The 19960-nt window shown below is 31.3% G+C and overlaps 1 protein-coding gene across 3 annotated transcripts in view; it reads left to right on the forward strand.

The window, feature by feature from the left end:
• The window catches only part of LOC111715887 (galactosylceramide sulfotransferase), a 38176-nt gene extending 21137 nt beyond the window's left edge, over positions 1-17039 (forward strand). For 2 of the 3 annotated variants that reach the window (XM_023491283.1, XM_023491285.1), the window contains 12 exons: positions 101-163; positions 845-893; positions 1020-1061; positions 3588-3627; positions 3955-4028; positions 5179-5242; positions 5618-5660; positions 6894-6965; positions 8854-8922; positions 9115-9231; positions 15707-15823; positions 16782-17039. In XM_023491283.1, the coding sequence (XP_023347051.1) occupies positions 101-163; positions 845-893; positions 1020-1061; positions 3588-3627; positions 3955-4028; positions 5179-5242; positions 5618-5660; positions 6894-6965; positions 8854-8922; positions 9115-9231; positions 15707-15823; positions 16782-16902 (871 nt within the window). In that variant the 3' untranslated portion in view covers positions 16903-17039. Of the gene's footprint in view, positions 1-100; positions 164-844; positions 894-1019; positions 1062-3587; positions 3628-3954; positions 4029-5178; positions 5243-5617; positions 5661-6893; positions 6966-8853; positions 8923-9114; positions 9232-9849; positions 10207-15706; positions 15824-16781 lie in introns of those variants that run through there. The other variant, XM_023491284.1, reaches the window with a different exon arrangement.
• Positions 17040-19960: the final 2921 nt, after the last annotated feature.

A 19960-nucleotide genomic window follows, 5' to 3' on the forward strand; every position in this document is an offset into this window, starting at 1 on the left:
TCAGTCCCTATAAAGATTATGGTTGTGAGACGGACCATGTACTTTATTGAACAATTATTTGAAAACAATAGAAATTGATTTTTTATAAACAAATTTTTAGTATATGGAATTATGCTGAAATAAAGAAGGTTCTACCCACAGCTGTTTATATCACAATTCTTAGGCAAGTTTATTTGTTTTCATTGAACAAAAATATTGGGCTCCATACATTTATACAGGGTGTGCAGTGGCTCAATCCTTGTTACATGCTAAATCCCCTTTAGCAATTGTAGGGGGGGGGGGGGTTAGGGGGGCCCTCCCAAACCCCCCCCCTGTATACAACCTGGCTCTATTATTCATATAATTTTAATGGATATCTTATTAAATTACTTGGTAAAATTCTCATTCTACCCTAAAAGTAATATTCTAGACTAGCTATTGGGTGTGAGAAAAAAATTGATCTGAGCTTGAAAAAAAATGTTTTCTATCAGTAAAAATTTTATTGGCAATTTGTGCTTGTTAGTCTGTTTGTTTGAGTCCAAGAAATATATAAAGAAAGAACCTATTGCAAATTTTATTTTTCCTATTAAAATTCCACCAAAAATCATAATCACAAGATGACTTAAAACTCATAAAATATGACAATTTCAAGGTTAATTTATATTTTCTGTCCTGAATATAGTCAAAGCAAAAAGATACATTAAAGACTTAGCAAAAAAAGAAACAAGTTTACAGTTTCAAGGAATCATAAATGAACAGGAAACAGATAGGATACATTTTGAATAGTCGTCTCAGAAGTATCATTCTTTGTGGGTAACCCTGTTTATAAGCCAAGGACCTTTAAAAAACTAATGCTATAATTTAGGGACCCTGTTGATTGCTTCGAATCCAACTATGTATATATGGGCCTGCAGGAATTTTAATAATCAAAAAAAGTTTGAATTCTTGTGAAACTACTAAAAGCTAATTTCTCGGTCAGTTTTTAATAATTCAAAATCAAGAATGATCAAACTTTAAAAAAGTTATTATTTAAATTGCAGAATTTATACAAAATGGACATCAACGAATTTGCAAAATTTAAGGTAATCAAACATTCTCCAATTTATTCTTTACACTGGTTACAGACATGAAAATTATTGTTTACAGGGTGTGGAATATTCTTGGATTTCACCACAGAATGAAATTTTAAAAAAATATAAATTTTTATGTATATGAAAGTAAATGGAATTCGAACTTTGTTTTTGTTTTAATTTAAAATCAATTATTATTTGAGTAAAATCAAATAAATTCACAATTTTTTAAAAAGTTTTTAGAAATTTAACTAACATATTAAAAAGAAAATTATTATAATGTAAAAAGTACAATTTCTATTGCTTAAACATAAACTTGAAAGAATTTCTGATTGAAGAGAAAAGACCAGATTGTCTGAGATCTGTGTTTACATTTTTAGTGTACTGCTCTGGAAGTGATTGGATGGAATAATTGTTTACAATTGTACCAAGTTCCATAGAGTCGACCTTGGAAACTGGTTTTCCAGTTGTCAGTACACAATTGTCTACTTTGCATTCGTTTCACTCTTTTAATGTACAGGGGATTTGTATTTAGATAGTACAGTGGAATTTCCTTTTTCCTGTACAGTTGAATATTCAACTGACTGTACATCCGAGTATTCTATATTCTGTGCAGCTATGTTTTCTACGGTCTTTTTAACAAAGGCTTGGTCTGCAAAGTAGAGGCTCAATCTGCCTAGCTAATCTGGGAGGCTCATGTATGCATAGCAGAGGCTTTGGGGGGTTTCCTCCCCTGTCTGACTAGGTTTTGATATTAAATCATAAATAAATAAGTTCAAAATTAAATACATATGCTGATGCAAAAAGATTGTGAAGTAAACATAGACTTTATTCCAAATTAACGTTAGTTCAATCATATTTTAGTGCAATCAATATAACGTCAAATATCAAAAATAACATGAAATATAGTATACCTGAAGTAAAGTCGATTTTATTATTTCCAGACTACTCAAACTGATATGAACAAAACTTGAAATATGTATTTCAAAAAAACATTTTTGAGAATTAAAATTAAACTTTTTTTTTTATCTGATCCTTGGTTTTCATTTTGTAGTTTAGAAGCAAAGAAGTTGTTCACCATTAATACTATTGGCTCCTTAACAGAAAATTAATAACTAATAATTAATGTTCGAAAACAAAACATTGTTAAGGGAGTAAAGGGTAATTTCAAAAGATTGCCCAATCCTCATCAATACCCTTACCCAGAAAACAGAAGTGGATGTTACAACTAGATGTCAACTAGTTGTTCTAAACTCCACTTCAAAACTCAACTTAAACTCAACTTTAACTCCACTTTTGAATTCCAGTCACCAACCGGGTGAAATCTGGGTGCATACACTTGAACTAAACTCGACTATTTGAATCCCAGTTCTCACCGAGTCAGGGTGAAAACATTTCATCCAGATATCATCCATATATCACCCACATATCATCCAGATATCATCTACATATCATCCACATTTCATCCAGATATTATCCAGATATCACCCACATATCGTCCAGATATCAGCCACATATCATCCACTTATCATCCATATATCATCAAGATATCACCCAAATATCATCCACATATCATCCAGATATTACCCACATATCGTCCAAATCTCAGTTTTTAAATTACAACCCCCCAACTTGGTGAAAAGTCGAGTTTTCACCCTTATATGGCACGACTATCGCCGGTGAAAACTCCCCTTTTAAACTCGATTAAAACTCCACTTCTCATCATCCAGATATTACCCAAATATCATCCAGAAATCATCCAGAAATCGACTAGAAATCATCCAGATATCATCAAGATATCATCCAGAAATCATCCACATATCATCTTGGTGAAAAGTCGAGTTTTCATCCTTTTATGGCACGACTATAGCTGGTGAAAACTCCACTTTAAACTCGATTAAAACTCCACTTCTGGAAAGCAAAAGTCGAGTTTTACTCAAGTTTAACTCAAGTTTTTGTTTGCTGGGTAAAACCTGTATCTGATCAATAACATGGTGGATATTGTAATTTTTCTATGCGTTTATTTCTGAAAATATTCTCCTTTAAAAGAAATGCACAAGTCACTTTCAGAGAGAAACCACAGCTAAAAATAATCAAAATCAAAACTATTGATATCTTATTCATAATTGATCAGGCAAAGCTTTGTGAATCAGGCAATGTCATCCCAGCATGGAGAGTCACTTAAAACTACCATTGTCAGTCCCTTTGATATCCAATCAGAAAGAAACAAAACAAAAGTGATATTTTTAATGGCCTATTGTACCTTGAATATCTATATTTACTTTACATCAGTTTTCAACTTGAACAGTTTATCCATCTTGTACATATTCTTCTGTGTGGCATTTTGATAACATTTGGTAACAGATCTACATAGGCTTGAAAACCAAGTGAAGGGGCTGGTTTCCGGTCAGACAAGTAAAAACAATGGTGGTACTAGCCTCTTCCGACAACCATTCTTGGCAGGCTTAAAGCCATCTGAAACTGTCAATTTTAACTTTATATTCTTATTTTTCTTTTTTATAATCCGATTTTCCCTAGGACTCCAGACACATGGTCAGACCATCAAAAGCAATCATAGGTGAGCAAAGATTAAATGGATTTAATTCATTTCTTTATTAGTTTAGAAAAAATTGATTGATGATTCAGCTCAGTTAATCTCAACATTGATGGATTAGTTTATAGACCAGCTAGCTTGGTAAATTCATAATTGATTGATAGACTGACCACCAAGTTATACTGATCCTGATTATGCAGCAATTGTTGATTTTTAAGTTAAGAGTCAAGCTTTATCAGTTAGTTTACCTGCCAGTAATGTTGATTGATTGACCGGTTAGCTGAACAGGTTAATTAACCAGCTCGCTTGATTAACTGATTGTTTAACAATTGGCTTGATTTGTAAATACAGGAAAAAATCAGATGCTATGGGACCTGGGCCTAGATTGGAGAGAAATGGAAAACATAACTTTAGTACAAAGCAAGGTTAATTTTACACTTATTTTTAAGGGATTATTGTTGTCACCCAACCATCGTCTTATTAATCTCAAAACAAACTAAGGCTTGGGTCATTCTTTAGGAACTCAGTGTCATGGATTTTCTTTTCATAGAGTCTTGAGCACATCATCATCTCAGATTTAGCACACAGCTAGCATTTTATGAGAAAACATTTAATCAAAATTTTTATGCTACTGTGGTCTCTGGTTACTAAGTTATAGTCTCCTAAACTTCCGGCCTCAAGGCAATTTTTAGCATGATCTCCCATGCTTTAATTGGTTGTAACTTTTTTGTTAACTAAGATATCATTTTTTTTACTAATTGCATATGCACAAAAATTGTTTTTTTTTTATTTTTGACCTCAATTTCTCCGATTTTCTCAAAAACTTTTGTAGATATTCCTGACAATGTTTTAAATGACCATGTTAAGTTTCAATTTTGGATTTTACTTTTTTTTTAGTGCTAGTGCTTTATAACCATAATTTTAGTATTTTTCAAAAATATTCTACTAAAGTTGTCTAATCAGTTAGAAAATTTGTCGGTTTTGTTAGAAAAGTCGTTTTTGGCAAAGCAAATTTTCAAGAATGATCTCAATATTAAAGTTAAAAAGCTCCAACAAGAAGTAAAATTAAAAATTAGATTTTACCTGATCTTGAAATATGTTACAACCAATTAAAGCATGCAAAGTCAGGCTTTAAATAGAGTAACCATCCCCCCCTGCTCTATTTAGAGGCACACATTCTGTGCTCTTCTCTATTTAGAATCTCAGTTCCAAAACTCTTCTTTATGCAGAGTTTCAAGACTCTTCTTTAACCAGAGTAACCAGAGGTTACAGAAACCTGAAATATTTAAATTCATGTTCTTTCATAATATGCTATCTGTGTGTGAAATTTAAAGATAATCCATAATATTTTCTTCTATGGGGTGGCTGACTTTATAAAGATTAACCCGCTTGCAATATTATTTTTCATTTACTAGTAACCACTAGATTTCAAGATCATTATTTAAATTTTTTTTTGTTGCGTTTTGATTTCTCGCTGCAATATTTACTTAATACGTTAGTCTAAAATAGGATAAAAAATTAGGCTATGAAAAAAAGAAATGTTGATGTTTAAAAATAATGAAGTTTTTGTTCCAGATAAAAGATCTTGATTCTCAGTTTCATTTTGTATTGTTTGCTGAACATTTTGATGAGTCTCTAGGAATGATAAGAATTAAAGTATGGAATTTCAACAATTAAAATTTTGAGATAATTTAAGCGTTTGACCAAAAATCGCAAATGCTTTATATCAACATCAAATAATACATTCACACTTGATGATTTATTCCCAGGTTGTATATTTACTGAAAAATAACTCCCATCTCTTTTTTGATTTTTTTTTTCCCCATAGAGAACTTTTTGGGGGGTTTTATATGCTGAATTTTGGAAAATAAATTAATTTTGGGGAAAAATTATGAGAAAGGATTAAGAAAGATGAAGGCTTTACATGTCCAATTTTTGACCCCCCTTCCCCACACCAGATCTTCAATAGTATTGTTTTTGTCAAATCTAAAACAAATTACTTCTGAAATATCAGTAATGCTTGCCAAAATTCTCTGTTGGGATTTAGAAAATATGAGGTAAACTTGGTGTAACGCATATTATGACATCACTTCAATCTGTTTTTTACAATACCTTCAAGTGTGTCACATTAATTCACCTTCATAAATTTCATATAAACTTCGATTTGATTTCCTTGATATATCGATGGGCAGATTATTGGTAACTAATAATTTGGTAATTAACATTTTGGTAACTAACAATTTGGTAACTAAGAATTTGGTAACTTGACAATTTGGTAACTAACAATTTGGTTAATAACAATTTGGTAAATTGACAATTTGGTAACTTGACAATTTGGTAACTAATAATTTGGTAACTAATAATTTGGTAACTTGATAATTTTGTAACCTTAGAATTTGGTAACCTGACCATTTGGTTTACAATAAAATTCTAAAATGAAATTATCAGGACTATTTAAAGATTTATGATTCACTAGGTTTATTAAACTTTGCAGCTGCATTTTTGAGAACATCTTTGATCACGGTTTTAGTGATGTCCGCTACATTATTATGAATACCAGTTTGTTCAAAGGAACAAGGAACCTTTAAGTGATGAACTATAGCAGGACATCCTTCGTCCTCCTTTTTATATCTCTTACAAACCAAAAGACCATAGTCCTGTGTATTTTTTTCATGTAATACTGAAATTGTTGAGAATCCTGCTGCATTACACCTCCCCTCGATGTTCGCAGAAACTCATACCCTGCCATTTTGAGATGAGAAATTGTGATTGTGAAGTTTACGAATAGTTTTAGAGGATTTGTCATACTAAACTTTTAAGAAATCCTGTTTATTGTTTTTTTTTCTTGTGATTGATTGTGAAACATTAGTTTCAATTATACAAATTGTTAGTTAACAAATTGTTAAGTTACCAAATTGTCAAGTTACTAAATTGTCAGGTTACCAAATTGTTGGTTACCAAATTGTTGGTAACCAAATTGTCCAGTTACCAAATTGTTAGGTTACCAAATTGTTAGTTACCAAAATATTAGTAACCAAATTGTTAATTACCAAAATGTTAGTTACCAAATTGTTAGTTACCAGTAATCCACCCATTGATATATCCTTATCCCCACCCTCCACCTTCTCTTTACAACTAATTTACCCTTATTTGAGAAAAGTATTGAACAGGATGAAATGGATGTCTTTTAGACATCCATTTTCAAGACTCCCTGGAATAAAAATCATCATCATAACCAAGGAAGGGAGGTAGATTTACCCATGTTTTGATCTTTAAAAAATGTAATCCAGGTATCTGAAGCAAAACATGAGAAAAGCAGAAAAAGTTTCTGTCATAAGTTCAGGAGCCAGAGAAACACTGAGGTAATTTTCATGTAATTTTAACCAATAAAAAATTAGTGACATTGGCTGTTGTTTTAAAACAAATATATTTATTCTTTTTATATTCTGTTAACTTTAAAAAACTTGTCATTTATTAAAGGAACATTGATTAGCCCTCAATATTTTTTATATTGATTTTTTGTCTCCAGGACATGATTGGGTTGTTACCATCAAATCTGGGAATTTTTCTAGCTGCTTAAGGGCTTATTAAGCCTGAGAATATAGAGAGCAGGAATTCTTCTGATTTATAGCTGTATGTGCTTAAATTCTGTGATCTTATGAAAAATGGTGTCACACACGATTCACCCCAGCTGGCCCCAGCCCTTAATATGACAAAACATTTGTCATGTATTTTAATTTTATTGGGTTGGGGTGGTTAGTCTTCTCGTTATATCACTGAAGGTTGTCTGCAGCCAGTTACTTGATTGGTATCCAGACTGGTGTTCATGGTTTTAATTTGGCACTCCTGACAAACTTGTGGTTTCCAAATCATCTGAAGCCAAGATTTGGTTAAACAGTTATGACCACCTGACGGATGTAGGATGACAGTGAATGCTTTCTACTCAACAAGAAAGAAGCTTGAAGTGGATGGATCCAAGTGAATGATTTGAAGAGAAGAAAGGTTGAAAAGCAGGAAGAATCCATGGTTGCCAGCTATAGGGGAGGAAGGCCAACCACATCAATCTCTAGTCCGAACCACATTTTCATCATTTTCTCGTCCGAACCACATCGAAATCCTTGTCCTTTCAATATTATTTTTTTTAAGTGTCCGATCCTTGAAAATAAATACATTTTTTTAAAATATGGCGACGTTAGGGCATAGATGAAATATCAAATTTTCCCAATTAAAGTTTAGATTTGTGTAAAAGTAAAAAATGCTCCATAAACGATGTTCTACAAAAAAACGTCTTTATCTAGGGCCCTTTCTTTCGCGGAAAATGCCACAAAACATTCTCAAACTCGATGTATACAACTTTTTGTAATATTTCAGCCTGAGTAAATACTGTTTGAATTCATAGGGTTGTGACCAATTAATTGTAGCAAATAATTTGAATAATATAAATTGAACATAATTTTTTCTATAATTCTAAGCAAGCGGCAGGCAGTAGTGATCTCTTAGTGGGGACAACAAATCTATCTTATTTGTAAATAAATCAGAAATCAATAATTTTTTTGTATGGGTTGAAATGGAAAGATAAAAGACCATGTTCACGCAAATTCTTTGGTATACATTTTTATTTGTGAAAGTTATCCATTTTAGAGGCAGAAGAGATTCAATTTTGAACCTAAATAATGTTTGACATCATTCACGTGGATTTGAAGATTCCAACATCTCAAAATCCTCGGAAAACTTTATTCAAATCATGTTTTATGCCCTAAAGTTGCCATATTTTTAAAAAATGTATTTATTTTCAAGGATCAGACACTTAAAAAAAATAATATTGAAAGGACGAGGATTTCGATGTGGTTCAGACGAGAAAATGATGAGAATGTGGTTCGGACTAGAGATTGATGTGGTTGGCCTTCCTCCCCTCGGGTATAAGTACCTGAAGGTATCCAATCTAGGCTTACAAATGATTGGAAGCAATGAGTGATTTTTCATATCTGTAAGGCACCTGGGCCTCATTCCATTATATCAGAAGAATTTATGCACTCTACTACTCTCAGGCCTAGGACAGCTGGAGTCTTGGCAGCCCTCTTCTCAGAATAAATGAAGAGTGGAGGAATGAATGTGCTGCCAGATCACAACCCCTGGCAGATCAATACAAAACACCAACAATACCAAATTTTGCAAAAGAAAAATTCCCATTTTCAATCGTAATAATCTGATCCTGTCCTGGGGACCAAAACTTTCAATTTTAATTTCTAGTAAATGGCTTCAGGCAGACTATATGCTTTATGATCACTTTCTAGAGAAGTTTAAGAGGGAAAGAGAAAGGTCAGCTATAAAAAAGATCAACATTACTAAATGTGGACTGGATAAGGCAACTTAACTATTTCCACAGCACAAAATTTCAATTTGAAGATTTATTACCCTAAATCAGGGAAAACATTGTGAACAAGTCCATCAGAAGCTTTAATCAAAAGTGTTGTCCTGGCCTTTTTACAAGTTGTAATTTTCAAAATTTAGTTATGGTTTGGAAAAGCTAGCAACAGATGTGCGCAGATTGGAGTTGTTAAATCTACAGCTAAAAGAGGACTGTGTAATAGAAGTAGCTGATAATAGTAAACTAGCAGGAGAGTTCAGGTAATCAAATGATTAAACTGATAATCATTTAATCAGAAATTCAGGAATTTCCCTGAAATTTTATTCTATTCTCAACAAAATTGTAAAATTGGTAACCAAGCCCTGAGAATTTCACAGGAATTTACAGAGACATATTCTATAGAAATACTCAGGAATTTCTCCGTGGAAAATTCCTGAGAAATTATTTGGAACTTCTGGAAACTATGTCTTCTAATCAATTCCCCAAAAAATTTGTAAAATTGGTGACCAAGACCTGAGAGTTTCTCAGGAATTTCCATACAAATATTTCATAGAAGTTCTCAGGAATTTCTCCATGCAAAATTCCAGAGAAATTCTCAGGAATTTCTTGAGAATATAGTCTTTGATTCAGTTCCCCAAAAATTCCGTAAAACTGGTGACCACATCCTAAGAATTTCTTAGGAATTTCTGGAGAAATATTAAAGAAATATGCTTAGGAAAAAATTCCAGAGAAAATTTCAGGAATTTTTAGAGAAATATTCCAGAAAATTTCTCAGAAATTTCTTGGGGAAAATTCCAGAGAAAATCTCTGGAATTTCTTGCAACTAATTCTCAAAACTCTGATCCCTTAAAAATCTCTCAAATTGGGGACCAATTCAGGAGAATTTCTCAAGAATTTCTGAGGAATCAGTCACAAGAACTTGGAGAAATTGTTACCTGGGTTGCAACAGACTTTTACTGTAATCCAAAGAGAAAAATAAGAAAGATTATATAATATTTTTGGAGGGGTGGATTGATACTTGTATTAAGGGCTGGGCACGTTCCGACTTTTTTGAAATTGTTCTGTTCCGTTCAAGAACGAGGGCCTTCAGCTAAAACATTCCAATCTTGTTCCTCTTTTTTTATCATTCCGTTCTTGTTCCGTTCCATCCCGTTTCGTTCTGTTCTGAGTAGAAGAACGGTCTTCCCATTCAATTCCGTTCTTGGCGTTCTTAGTTGAAGAACGGTTGCATCCCTCTTGTTTTGTTCTTAATCAAGAACGTTTCCATCCCCCGTTCCGTTCTTAGTAACAAACAATTCCATCCAAGACAAAAGTTTTATAGAAAAGAGTTGGTTAAAAAGTAAAAAAAATTACGATTTTTTAATAAAAAGTTCCTTACGGCCGTAAATAATACTTCAAATTATATATTTTAAATTTAGGGTTAAAAGAATATGCTTAGATAATTTCTGGGCGGAGCAATGTGTAATTTTGAGAGAGCAGGGGGAGGGGCGGGATCGTCCTTAATATGTACGATATACAGAAGTTATAAACTGAAGCCTGCTGTTTGTCTGAGTGTTGTCAGTTTAGCAGAGACCGGGGAAGGGGAGGGGATTGCCAGTTTAAAGTGGGGGGAGGGTAATTAAATAAAAAAAATCTTCAACTATTTCTAGAGGATTTAGAATACATTCCTGATTTAAAATGCATTCCCAACTTAGAACGAGTTCTTGATAATAAGGACACGTTAACGATTTTAACCTTCAAGAAGTTCCCGTTCCGTTCCGTTCTGTTCTTTTACTAATCGTTCTTGATCGTTCCGTTCGATCTTGGGAAAGAACGATTGTTCCACCTGGAACGTGCCCAGCCCTACTTGTATTTCTACAGTTTACAAAAAAATAGATTTGAGAGATAAACTGTCAGGGGTNCCCCCCCCCCTCCCATTTGTACAATTAATTGGGGAAAAAAAAGAAAAATTGCAAATCAAAAGGTAAGCTTTTTTATTTATATTGAAAGTTTTTCAAAAAAAAATTTAATTATTTCCAACTTAAACTTGTATATTTTTCCGCGATTCAGCAAAGATGACTGTAAGGAAATATTTCCGCTTGGCCCAAACATAACTAAACTTCTCTTGAAAAAAAACATTTTCAATGAGGGGGGAGGGGATAATTTTTCAAGGAAATATACACTCCTGGAAATAACATTTCGTTAACTGACCCCTTCACGATCTTGAACTTAGCTAAAGCTACATCTACATGTTCCAGGCATGCTTTTAGCTTTGATTCCTCCTTTGTTTTTCACTCCAGTCAAATGTTCATTGGAAGTAAATGGGCCCAATCAGCAAAGCACCTTCCTGAATTAATTTTTTATATTTATATTATTTATAGTTTAAATTGCTTTTAAGCAATTTTCATTTTACAGTAACTGATTCAAACTGCAGTACTAAGAAATCATAATTGAGATTTGTCCAATAAGATTACTATAAACCAAGCCAGCTCGGGCTGTTCTGTATAGTATTATATAGGGTAAATTCTCCAAGTTTCTATTCATCATTTACCCAACAAACAAAAAACCGTGAAGAACACAAGATTATTTGGTTTATTTCACACGAGTGACCCGTCAATATCCTGTGATAATTCATGTGCTGCTGAGGTGAATGTCGATGATTTAATCACGGGTCTAGGACCGAGTTTTTACACAGTAAAAACTTCAGTTTATTTCATTAGATGAACACGGGATTTTTGCATGAGAAAATTATTTTTCTTCCATCTACTGTACTTGGTAGTTCTTTTAGAAGAAGATTTTCAATCTTGGTTTTCTTAATATTAAAACAAACACAGAGAAGTTTCTTATTTCTTAACATATCAGAAAAGAACTTTTGAAGAGGATTTTCTTTTATAAAAATAGTTTTTAAAATTACTTTTTTTTTGACAACTTTCCAAGGTTCTGATTTGAAACTTTCAAGTGATCCTCAATGCATAGATGTCAATGCCCGATTCACACATAGATAAATAAATACACATAGATAGCTTATGTACGCAAAATCACCAAGAATTGTACAGTCCGCGAACTCATACTTCTAGGGGTCAAAATGTACTTCAATGATAAGCGGGGTGGTTTGGCGTTTTTTTGGATTTCATATTAGAGTGTAAAATAACTCCGGGAATGGAACTATTTGAACAACAATATTTCACTGAGCAATATATCATATTGACGAGAATTGAAGAAGGACATGAGAAGGACTAAACTAACTTAAATTTCTCTCTACAGAACTCATGTACACCACAAGTACTCAATGAAATATGAACAGCCAATGTTCACAACCGACCTAGGTAATCTTTTTACAGGAATATCTTTAAAACATCTCTGTACATTTATATCTTTCAAGATGAAAAATGTCATCTTATGCACAATCTATCTTTATCTATGGATTCACACAACAATATCTTTGAAACCTCTATCTGTTCAATTATGTGGAAGATATTGTCTTTTTTTCTAGGTTTTTTAATTCTGTTAATTTCTCAATGTTTTTCTTACGCAATAGAATTGAGCAAGTAACTTTTGTAATAAACCATTTCTAAACATTATCAGTTTTTAAAATTATAATATTGATATCTAATTCAAACTTTATCAGACAAATATTTTAAGGGTTCTGTTGTGAATCAGGCATTGCCATCTTTGAATGAGAGGTCACTTGAAATGCTTACAGTCCAGTAAACTGTTCATATTTTTAATCTTTTAGCTTATTAAGGAAATTTTCTTCAACCCATATCAAGTAATAGTAATCTTAAAAGCTTTATTTGAATAAGGATGAATAAGATATTCATTATCTTATCTTTGAACATCGATTAATTTAAATTGCAGTTTTTTTGTACATTTCTTTTTTGGAAACAATTCTGAGATACGCTGTAATTCTAGGTTACAGTTTAGGAATGGAAATGATCCAGAATTTTTTTCCAATTTCATTATGAAAAAGGCTACTGAAATCCAGAATTCTGAAACGATCGCCAAACCAATTTTTTCCCATTAACTGGAAATTTCTGAATTGTTGTTTCGGAATTACAGATCGTTCCAGAATATTGTTCTGGAAAATTCCAATTTTCGGAAAAATTGGTCCAGAATTTTCCAGGGAAAGGTTCTATAAAACGTCATCTTAAACTTTTGTAAAAGATAAAACCAGTAAGTGATACTATCTACATAATAATAGAATGTGCGCCTGGTAAAGGCTGTAGTTAAAGAAAAACGACTGTGAATTATCATGAAATATAAATCCTGACTGCCATGTCTCAAATAATTTCATCTACAGAAAACTGTGGAAAGAAAGACGACATCTATATAGCATCCTTGAGTCTATTTGATGTTGTAAGAAAGCAAATAGGTTAAATTTTAACTTAAAAATCACTTTTAAATTGGTCTGTATACTGTATAGTATGTGCACAACGTAATTGCCGTTTCTCCTGTTCATTGAACTATTTGAAGTCATAAAAATTTAGACATTTTTACTGAAAGAGAACAGTACTATCAATAGCCTTCCGGACAAATTCGTCAAAAAAACATTTAAGACAGTGTACTATCTAAAAATCAAACTTACTAAATAAAGTTTGAGATATGGACTTAAACATTTATAATTTAACAGATGATGTCAAATTTACAAAAAATCATTAATCGGTCCTATGATACAGAATTCTCCTCCAGATTGTTTAACAAAATTACATTGATGGAAAATTTTAGAGCTGAAGCTCAAAATAACAGTCAACCATTTCTAAATCTTAATTATTCTTCTGAATATGAATGAATTTCTATTTTGCCACTTGGAATTAGATCCAAGGAGTCAAAATATTGAGTTACCGCATATTTTAGGTTTGTTTCTGGTGTTTGGAAAAAGTTAAATATTTTGAGTTTGTTGGTCAGTTTCCTTTATTTTTCCATCTGTTTCCACATATTTTTGGAACGTTTCCGGTTTTCAGAAAAAAATTTTAAATATTCAGTTTGTTGGTCAGTTTCCATTTTTTCAACCTGTTTCCACATATTGTTGGTCTGTTTCTTGCTTTTCAAATAAGTTTTAAATTTACAGTTTCAGCAAAATCTAAGGCGAAAATTTGGTTTAATTTCTTTATTTAAAAAAAAAACATGTTAGTTTTCAAAAAATCAATGAAGAAATATAAAAAATGTTGATAATTTAAAAATTAAGAACAAATTTTGTCAAAAAACAAATAAGAACAAAGTAAAGAATTGCTTTTCAAATCATATATGTATATAAATGTATATATGGTGGTAGGCGATTATAGAGATATAATGAAGACAGTGTTCTATTTCAAATTTGATTATTAGAGACACTTAAGAATATAATCTGGAGACCTTATAAGGTTAAATTAAGTTTTCTGCCTTAAATAAAGCCTTCCAGTTGCTTATGGTAAGGAAAGAAATAGTGTAAAAGAGCCAAATAAAATTACTTGTGTATTTAATAAGTTTTAGCTTTGCAACACAATGAATTCCAAATAATCTTATAATTCATCTGCTATCTATATACTAAAGAGTGAAACCTCCAACAAAACCTGGTCTTAACTAGACTTATTACTATACCTTAAAACAATTTAGAACTAGATTTTATTGATCAATAACACTTAAAACTTAGACTTACAAACTAAACATTAAATATATAAATACAAGTCCCCCGGGTTAAAGTACCAATAAGAAAGAATGATTGTAAGTAGGACCAAAAAACACTAAAGTGCAAAGAAGAAGAGAAGAAAGAATAAATGAAAACTTCAAACCTTAGATATGAGGAATCTCACACTCGGACTCAAGTGAAATTTCTCTCACACTACTGTTTAGATGCAGCCACTTTTACAAAACATTTCTCACTACTGACTGGACTAGGGGGGTCAGGAACCCTTTAAAAAGTTCTAGGGGGAGTAGGGGATAATTGACATTATTGCTTAGAATGAAATCTGGCATAATGATTTAAAGTTCACTCTGATTAGTGAAATCTAAAATCTAGGTACTTTTTAATTCACATCATGTCACAACAATTATTACAGTAATTCAGAAGTCAGGAGAGGGGTGTGATCAGCTAAATTTACAAATAATTGGTCAATTATTACTGGGCAGGTGATTAATCCTCAGATTCAACTATTTCTGGTTTTATCGGGGACGCATCATTCTACGTCTCTAGGTCATTGAAATCACTTTCATTCTCTGACAAATTCGTTTAATCTTTATCATCCTCATCTGGTTTCATCTTCATGATCTTTGCCTTCTGGTAAAATAGGATTTACACAGGTGCACAAAAATATAAACATTTAATGCTTGAATATGAGAGAAATATAGCCATGTAATTTCTAAAAGTTGCAGGATATGTTCCGTAAGGATTCTACAGAACTAGTTTGATCCAGAACTTATTGAAAACTCCACCATAAGCCAAAACCGGAAATGGACCAAAAATTTGTGGAAACCGATCTAAAAATAATTGAAAACCGACCAACAAACTGAAAATTCATAACTTTTTCCGAAAACTGGAAAAAGCCAAAAATAAGGGAATCTGACCTAAAAATTGAGGAAACCGATCAAAAAAAGTGGAAAATCCCTCAAAAAAAAAGTGTTGAGGGATTTCCAAATATTTTTGAAAAACAGGAAACACCTCAAAAAATTCTATTTTGGGGAAGTTTCCTTTTTTTGGTCCGTTTCTGCGTTGAGGCATTTCCATAGCACCGATTCAAAGAACTGTTAAAATTTAAATATAAACTTTAAAATTCTGTTCAGAATGGCAGTTTCTATGGTTGAAGGCTATTTGATCAATGAAACAAAGCCATGGTGTGCTCCATATGCAAGAAGTGAACCCAGTTTCACTGTACATGTCAGGAAACAACAAATGGCCAGGTAGTGAACTGTGAACTCTAACTTTTAATTGCATTCTACGTGGAAACTTATTTTCTTTAAGAAAAGTTAAACCCAGCCTGGCCTACCAAGAAGCTAGATTTATTGGATTCAATAATTCAAGTACCCAATCATTACAAATTGTCAAACAAAATTGTTAAAAGTGCATCCCCTTTGAACTTTGATTGAACTGGAAAAAGATTTGATGTCTGAATAATTTGAAGATTTTTAAAATTGAAGATTTAAATATTTTGGGTTTTAAAGATTTAAAGATTTAAAGATTTCGAGATTTGAGTATTAAAGATTTAAAGATTTAAAGATTTAAAGATTTAAAGATTTAAAGTTTTAAAGATTTAAAGATTTAAAGATTCAAAGATTTCGAGATTTGAGTATTGAAGATTTAAAAATTTAAAGATTTAAATTTAAAGATTTAATTTAGAGATTTAAGATTTAAAAATTTAAACGTTTAAAGATTTAAAGATTTAAAGATTTAAAGATTTAAAGATTCAAAGATTTAAAAATTTAAAGATTCAAAGATTTAAAGATTTAAAGATTTAATTTAGAGATTTACATTTTAAGATTTAAAGGTTTAAAGATTTAAAGATTTATAGATTTATAGATTTAAAGATTTAAAGATTTAAAGATTTAAAGATTTAAAGATTTAAAGATTTAAAGATTTAAAGATTTAAAGAATAAAAAATTTAAAGATTAAAAGATTAAAAGATTTAAAGATGAAAAGATTAAAAGATTAAAGGATTTAAAGATTTGAAGATTTAAAGATTTAAAGATTTAGAGATTTGAGATTTAAAGATTTAAGGTTTTAAAGATTTAAAGATTTAAAGATGATTTAAATATTTAAAGATTTAAATATTTAAAGATTTAAGATTTAAAGATTTTATAGAATTATTGATTAATAGATTTGAGAAAATTTCATAAATACTCCTAACTTGATTTTATTCAGAGCGGGTTATGATACCTTGACACTTCATAACAACAAAAAACTAAGTGTACTGAATAAGGGAATGGAGAAACATGAAAAGACGGAGACAAAAAACAAAATAGAAGATAAAAATTTGCTCTGATTTTATGATTTTTTCCTTGACATGTGATACATTTCTTGTGATATTATTGAAAATTCAGTCCAAAGTCTAGCTGTAATTTTTCAGATACACCTGTCTAAATATTGTGAATGTTAAAAAATAAAAGTATAATAAGAGTTTCGGTATGGTATTAAACTTAAACAGGAGGCAGAACAATTTATAAATATGTTACACTAATATGTCTGTAGAACAAAAATTATGGAGTAACCCTTCCTTTTCTTTAAGGAAATTGTTTATTTTGTTTACAGTGCTCTACAATAGTGATTTTTGGATTTATAAATTAGAGAAAAATAAAGATATAGGGAGAATATTATCTTCTTTTACAGAAGAATGACAATAAAGGGCTTTTACACAACCTCCGGGATTTCCTAAAGACCTTAAGATAAATTGACAAATATTGGGCTGAATTTCTTCTGGCCTGACCATAAGATTCTCTACTCTCATTCCTTCTCATAATCAATCAAAGACAGAAAAACTTCATGTTTTATTGTGGCACAGATCTTTAATCTTAAATAAATAAAACCTAATCAACTACAGAAAAGCTTTGAGAGATATAATTTTCATACTATTCATTCAACAAATAACTCAAAATATCATTTCAGGCGTTAAAAACTGCAGCATTAAGCTAGAAAACATAAGTATATAATCATACAAGAAACATTAAAGAATTTAGATATTTAAAGGAAATATTTACCACATTAGTCCTCTGATATTAGCACAACAATCAGCAAAACATGACACTAATAAAACTTTTACAATAATACTGGAAATACTGAAAGAACAATACATGAGTTTCTTGTGCATGCGTAGGTAGAATAATTTGTCGGCAAAAACAGGTTTCATCTCCAATCTCTTCATCTTGAAAACAAGGGTGAATACTGGAAGAACCAGGTGCATTATAGACTCCATAACAAAGCGTGAGCTTGTGTAACACTCGCCCACCAGCAAGAAAAGAAAAGAGTTCTAATTAAACCCTGCGACCAGATCACTTCTGAGCTCTAAGATCTACCTGAAAACAATAGTTCACCTTTATCACCAATATTATCACTTCTTACAAATTTACTGAAATTTTTTATTAAAGCAAAAATTTTTTATTTTTAATCTTATTTTTTTCGCTTATTTTCATGCTAAAACTTGTTTAACCATTCAGAAATTAGGAAATTTTTATATTCTCTCTTTTTTCAATAGTTCAGATTTGGGTTGAGATTAAATTTTTTTTTGCAGTTTTTAGTTGATATTTTGCCCCTTGGTACGGATCCGTGGATCCGCATATTTTTCCGGATCCGGATCCAGGAAGCCAAAATCTTGTGGATCCAACGGATCCTAAGCCCTGGTTTTTGGAATATGTTCTTTTAAGTTTAAAAAACGACGTTAACTTCCACATTTTTGATAAATGTTTTGAGGGTACCTTAGTTAATCATACATACTCCTCTCTAACAATGACATCTAGGCATCAATAGCTTAAAAAAAGTATTCTCCTGGAAATTTTCTTCTGAAATCAAACGTTCCATTTATTTTCCAGAGCAGAGTGAGCAGCAGTAACTGATACAGAGAAAACTAACAAGAGCACTGAATATTTATTGAGTGTCTGGTGAAGAAAGAGGACAAAAGGTTAGTTCATGTTTGCCTAAACAGTACATTATTTTTGAGTACATATTCCGCTTTATACGGTGGTATAGGCGATATACCAATAAAATGAAGACTACTTTCGATTTCTGTTTTGATTTATATCAAGCTTCTAAACAGCATGGATATACACTTAACATGAAAAGGAAGATAAACTTTGAAAAGCTTCTTTTTAATTACTTGTAAATTTGTTAACAATTAAAACTTGATAAAAAAGTTGTCTTCATTATATTGATAAAATTGCTTACCACTGTAGTAGAAAGATTGAGATCATGGCTGTCTTTTTAGTAATATATTAGGCAAGTACAGTTTTAAACTACAATGGGTGAGTATATGTTAGTATTACCAGTAAACATATTGCTATTATAGTACAGTAGGTGAGTATATGTTCATCTTTGCAGTACAAAGGTTGAGTACAAGTTTGTCTAAATATAGTAAAACAGGCAAGTTCATGTTGTCTAAACTCTAAATAGTATAACAACAGATAAGACATGTTTGTCTAAATAGTAGAACAGGTAAGAACATTTTTGTCTGAACTTTAAATGTAAGTACAACAGATAAGTATATGTTTGATGTGTATCTTAATACAGTGGTAGGCGATAATATCAATATAATGAAGACGACTTTCAAATTGAATTTTGATTTATATTATGCTTTTGAACAGCATGGACACACAAAAATATGGAAACAAAGAGAAGTTGCACTTCAGAAAGCTTTTCTTTAATTACTTGTAAACTTGTAATTCGAAAAAAACTTGTTTACAATTAAAACTCAAATAAAAAAGTCGTCTTCATTATATTGATATTTCTGCTTACCACTGTAATACAACAGTAAAGTCCATGTTTGTCTTAATGTAAAATGTTAGTAAATATCCCTTCTAATAGTACAATAGGCTTTATAATGCTTTACTTTCTTATCCATTCCTTCTTTTCATGTCTTACTTCTTTTCAACCTTATTCATTGATATTTTTTTCAGTTGGAACCGGCCGGGATACAGAATTCAAAGAATAGCTTAGGATTTGACCTACTTGGTTTATGAGACTGCAGCTATTGCAGTTAGAACTGGGAACTCAATACAGTGAGCTGAGCATACATACACTACATACGAATAAGAATTACCAACAATTTCAAATTCTTCCAGATCTGAAAAAACTCTTCAGAAGCAAGATTCTGTAAAATTAAGAAATCAAGTGAAAAAAATAATTAAGTTTTTTTGTGTTAAATATTTATATTTTTTCATTTAAAGTTATTTTAATATAAATCCAGTCGAGTTGATCATCCTTTATTTTCAATTTTTTTCTTCAAGATTCTGAATTGCAATGATGTAATATTTCATTCAGTGCACCGTAATATATACAGGGTTACCCACAAAGAATGAGACTTCAGAGATGACTTTACATATTTTATAGGCTAT

This window comes from Eurytemora carolleeae, unplaced genomic scaffold (genome assembly GCF_000591075.1).
Source record: "Eurytemora carolleeae unplaced genomic scaffold, Eaff_2.0 scaffold1863, whole genome shotgun sequence".
Classification (NCBI taxonomy): Eukaryota; Metazoa; Arthropoda; class Copepoda; order Calanoida; family Temoridae; genus Eurytemora; species Eurytemora carolleeae.